We start from the raw sequence: 4,178 nt of genomic DNA, 5'->3' as shown, positions 1-4,178 counted from the left end.
ACGCGTGCAGGCTACACAGTAGCTCAGGGGTATATCAAGTGTCTGGAACATCCCCATGTGCCCCCCAATCCTGCCCCCTGGGTTGGTATTTGGAAAATCCCTTCAATTCCAAAAATTGATCACTTCTGTTGGCTCCTCTGCCATCAAAAAATCCTCACAGAAGACAGGCTCCAGAAAAGAGGCATCCATGGCCCCTCTAGATGCATGATGTGCAAAGAAAACTCAGAAACCGCCCTCCACCTCATTATCAAGTGCAAGTATGCAACCTCCATTTGGCAGGATCTTCTTGAGGCCTGGAACTACAAGTTCGATTTCCCCACCTCGATTTTGGATCTGTTTGCAGGTTGGATGACCAGATACCCAGGTTCACCCCCAAAAAACAAAACAATCAGAGCAGCGTGGAGTGCTCTTCCTAAATTTATCAGTTGGCAAGTTTGGTTGGAAAGAAACAGAAGAATTTTTCAGAGCAAGGAACAAGACTACAGATTAGTTGTCAACTTAGTGAAAAGCCAACTAGCTGAGTGGCTGGCAGACAAAGGGGATGATCTAGATCTAAATCAGCAGGACAGAGATTTAGGATCTGCCCTCAACTTCAAATTCCAAAAATTGAGCAGCTCCCCTCCATCCATCAAAGAATGGCAAATCAGGAAAAACGAAGAAGACTTCCAGCACTGGCTGTCCAATCAACCTCTTCCCTCTCTCTTCTTCGATGGGGCAGCAAAAAGGAACCCAGGAATTGCTGGCGCAGGAGGGTTCATCATCAATCCAGAAGGTTCTCCACCACACAGATTTGCTTGGGGATTAGGCCATTCCTCAAGTATACAAGCTGAGGCGATGGCCCTCTTTCAAGGTGTCAAACTCCTCAAAGAGCTAGGATTTGAGGAGGCAAACGTCTTTGGAGACTCCCAGGTTATCATAAGTACAGTGGTGAACAATTCCAAGCCAGCTGATCTGCAACTTGCAAGGATTATTGCAAGGATCAAAAGCATGACCAAGTCTCTAAAATTGAATTACTTTCATATTTTAAGAATCAACAACAAAGAAGCGGATATTGAGGCAAACAAGGTTGTTCTCTTAGACGCCGGCACAATTCTCAGAGACAAGGAAATCTGTTGGGACCCAATCCCTTAAAGAGCCATGTTTTATTGCCTTTTATTACAGCAGTTTGTTTGTATCTTTCAGCTCGGGAAATTAGCAGCCAAAGCTCACTATTTCAATTGTAAAAAAAGGAAGCTGAAAAGAGTAGGAGAACTCTTCCTACTGTTGGACAGTCATGCAGAATTTTGTTCTTCCTCTTGTAACCGAATTTGAGGCTGTTAGCCATCCAGTTAATAAAATCCCATAACCGTTCTTGTAAAAATAATAATAATAATAATAATAATTATTTATAATAAAATTATAATTTAGTTAATTTTAATAGTTTTTTAAATCAAATAATGTGACATATTTTGTTGAATCAATTTTTTTATTCTTATTATGGATTAATGTCTGTCCACATTTATAAGCCATTTATTTTATATAATTATATTAAATAAATATTTTAAAAATCCTATACCAAAAACAACATAATTAATAAAAATTATTTAACAATAATAAGATACTTAACCCAAAAATAAACCTACCAACTTAAAAATAAAATTGTCATAACATAAAAATAAACCTACCAACTTAAAAAAAATTGTCATGTTTGTGCCCTCGCGGGAGTCGAAGGGACATGCTGAGGGAAACTCAAGAACAAAGTCCACGCAGCGACCTACAAAGATAAAGCCAACTACTTTGTGTAATTTTTGTTTCTTTTCTTTTAATTAATTTTATTAAATTTAAATTTAATAATGCCAACTACTTCGTGTAATTTTTGTTTCTTTTCTTTTAATTAATTTTATTAAATTTAAATTTAATAAGTATTTGTGAAATGTGCAAATATTAATGGTGTAGGCTATATAATCAAAATAAATTACATAATATAAGTATTTTAATTATTTTATTAAATATTATTTTATATATATATATATATATATATATATATATATTCATTTTTTACTCTTTTATATAGTAAAATTCCAAACAAAAACTTTAAACATAGAATAGATAATTATTTATTAAAACCTGTAACAGTGGAGGAAGAAGTTGTCTACCTAAACAAATATTATTATAATGATAGTGCTTTGGACCAACAACCAAATATAGGTATTCAAGATAACCTTATGGGTAATCAAAATTTTGACCATTTCATTGTTAATTAATGAAATTTAATATAAATTATTATTAATAAGATTGATGAAATTTAATATAATTACTATTAAGATTAATGAAATTTAGTGAATTGAGTTAAGATTAATGAAATTCAGTGAGTTGACTTAAAATTTGTTAAGGAATTTTTTAGAATTATAAATTTTTAAAATTATAAATATTAGTTTTATTGAATTGGACTGTTTTAATATTTTTTAGTTTTATGGAATTTGAATATTTTAATATATTTCAAAGACATATTTTAAACAAATACATTTCATAATTTTATAAAAAAATATACTATTAATTTAAAAAAAAAAAATAGTTAATAATTTTATAAAAACATTACTATCAAACTTTAAAATAAAATAAAAAAATCCCTAAAATTTATAATTGAATAAAATTATAAACATTAAAAATTATTCAATTATAAACGTTGAAAATTTAGACTGGCACTAAAATCTAGGATCGAATAAAATTTAAAACATTTCAAATTTCAAAACAAAATTTAAAAATAAAAAGTTACTAAACTCTATGATTGAATAAAATTTTAAACAAATTTTTCGGGCCACTAAAGTCTAGGATGGAATAAAATGCCCTAAAGTCTAGGATTGAATAAAATTTAAAACACTGCCCCTAAAGTCTATGATTGAATAAAATTAAAAACTTTAGGAATGAATAAGGTCAAACCTACTCTTGGAATACCAAGTCTTTCCCTCATTAATTTTGTAAAAAATACATGAAATAGATGAAGATATGCCCAAGTTTTAGTCTGCCTGCTTTTTCAGCCAAAAACATTAAAATCTAAAAACATTAAGAGATTTTACCGTCTAAAATGAAAAAAAAAAACACAGAGAAAGAGAATATTTATTAGACTGTATGCATATTTAGAAAAGAGGAGAAACGTTGGACATGTGACTAAGAATAGAGTAGAACGTTGAACCTGTTACTAAGAATAGAGTAGCAGAGGTTCTGTCATAGCAGAGCACGCTGTTAACGCCAATGGTTACCAAGTAACCCCTGAAAAGAACAACAACACTGTATTTAATGTGTGAAATGACTGACCAGACTGGGAATCGGAGAGGTCAGTGTATTTAATGTGTGAAATGACTGACCAGACTGGGAATCGGAGAGGTCAAGTCTAACCATGACAAAGTGGCATGCAACAAATAATTGGCCTGCCATTGGACAGTTAATGAGGGACTGTATTTGCCTAAAGTGAATAATGTACTTGGTTAAATTTAAGGGTAGGTATAAATATTTATCGTCAATTTTTGCTTTAGGTTTTATATCATCTAACTGGCCTTGAAAACCATAGAAATTACTACAAGATTTTGATAAAATCTAGTAGGGATTTTGATAAATCCGAGTTGCAGCTATCAAACTTCAAGATTTTAGGTGTCCCAGAGGTTTTTGATGGTGCTGAATCCATTTCCACCATTAAAAACATGATTCAAATACTGTAAGATTTCTTGAATTTTTTTTGCCACTTTTGACGGTCTGGACAATTCCTCAACCTCGGTAAATGACGCCTTTTAACGCAGACTATAGCACATGGAGGGGTCCACTACCTCTATAGACTAGCATAGATCCATCTCAACTCCGGATCTATCAAGCGCCAAGAGGGATTAAATCTCTCAAGGTACAAACCTTTCCTCAATTTTTGCACTCAAAAAAGAGGTTTGCACCTCGAGAGATTTGATCCCTCTCGACGCTTAATAGATCCGAAGTTAAGATGGATCTATGCGGGTTTCGGTCATGTACGACCAAGGAAAATCTATTGAACATATGATTAATTTTATCAATAATACGTAAATACATCTAATATTAATATAATCATTTTAAATATGCTAAATATCTCTGAGATTTCTCTGGTCATTTTAATTTTAAATTTTCTTAGTTATCTCAGTTTCTTGAGATGATAAATATTGTTAATAACTTTAATGATG

The 4,178-nt window shown here is 32.0% G+C and overlaps 1 protein-coding gene across 1 annotated transcript; it reads left to right on the top strand.

The window, feature by feature from the left end:
- The first annotated feature begins 348 nt into the window (after positions 1-348).
- Positions 349-1,131, top strand: LOC149258815 (uncharacterized). Its single transcript, XM_089435004.1, has one exon. It carries the CDS (start codon positions 349-351, stop codon positions 1,129-1,131), a length of 783 nt encoding a protein of 260 aa, XP_089291130.1.
- The last annotated feature ends 3,047 nt before the right edge of the window (positions 1,132-4,178 follow it).

Source organism: Pinus tabuliformis, chromosome 6 (assembly GCF_031772625.1).
Source record: "Pinus tabuliformis cultivar Carrire ecotype Pingquan chromosome 6, CPIR1, whole genome shotgun sequence".
NCBI lineage: Eukaryota > Viridiplantae > Streptophyta > Pinopsida > Pinales > Pinaceae > Pinus > Pinus tabuliformis.
This window is presented reverse-complemented; position numbering and strand designations above follow the sequence as displayed.

Coding starts and splice junctions, on each gene's coding strand:
- LOC149258815 (XM_089435004.1), top strand. CDS start 349: ATGACCAGATACCCAGGTTCACCCCCAAAAAACAAAACAATCAGAGCA.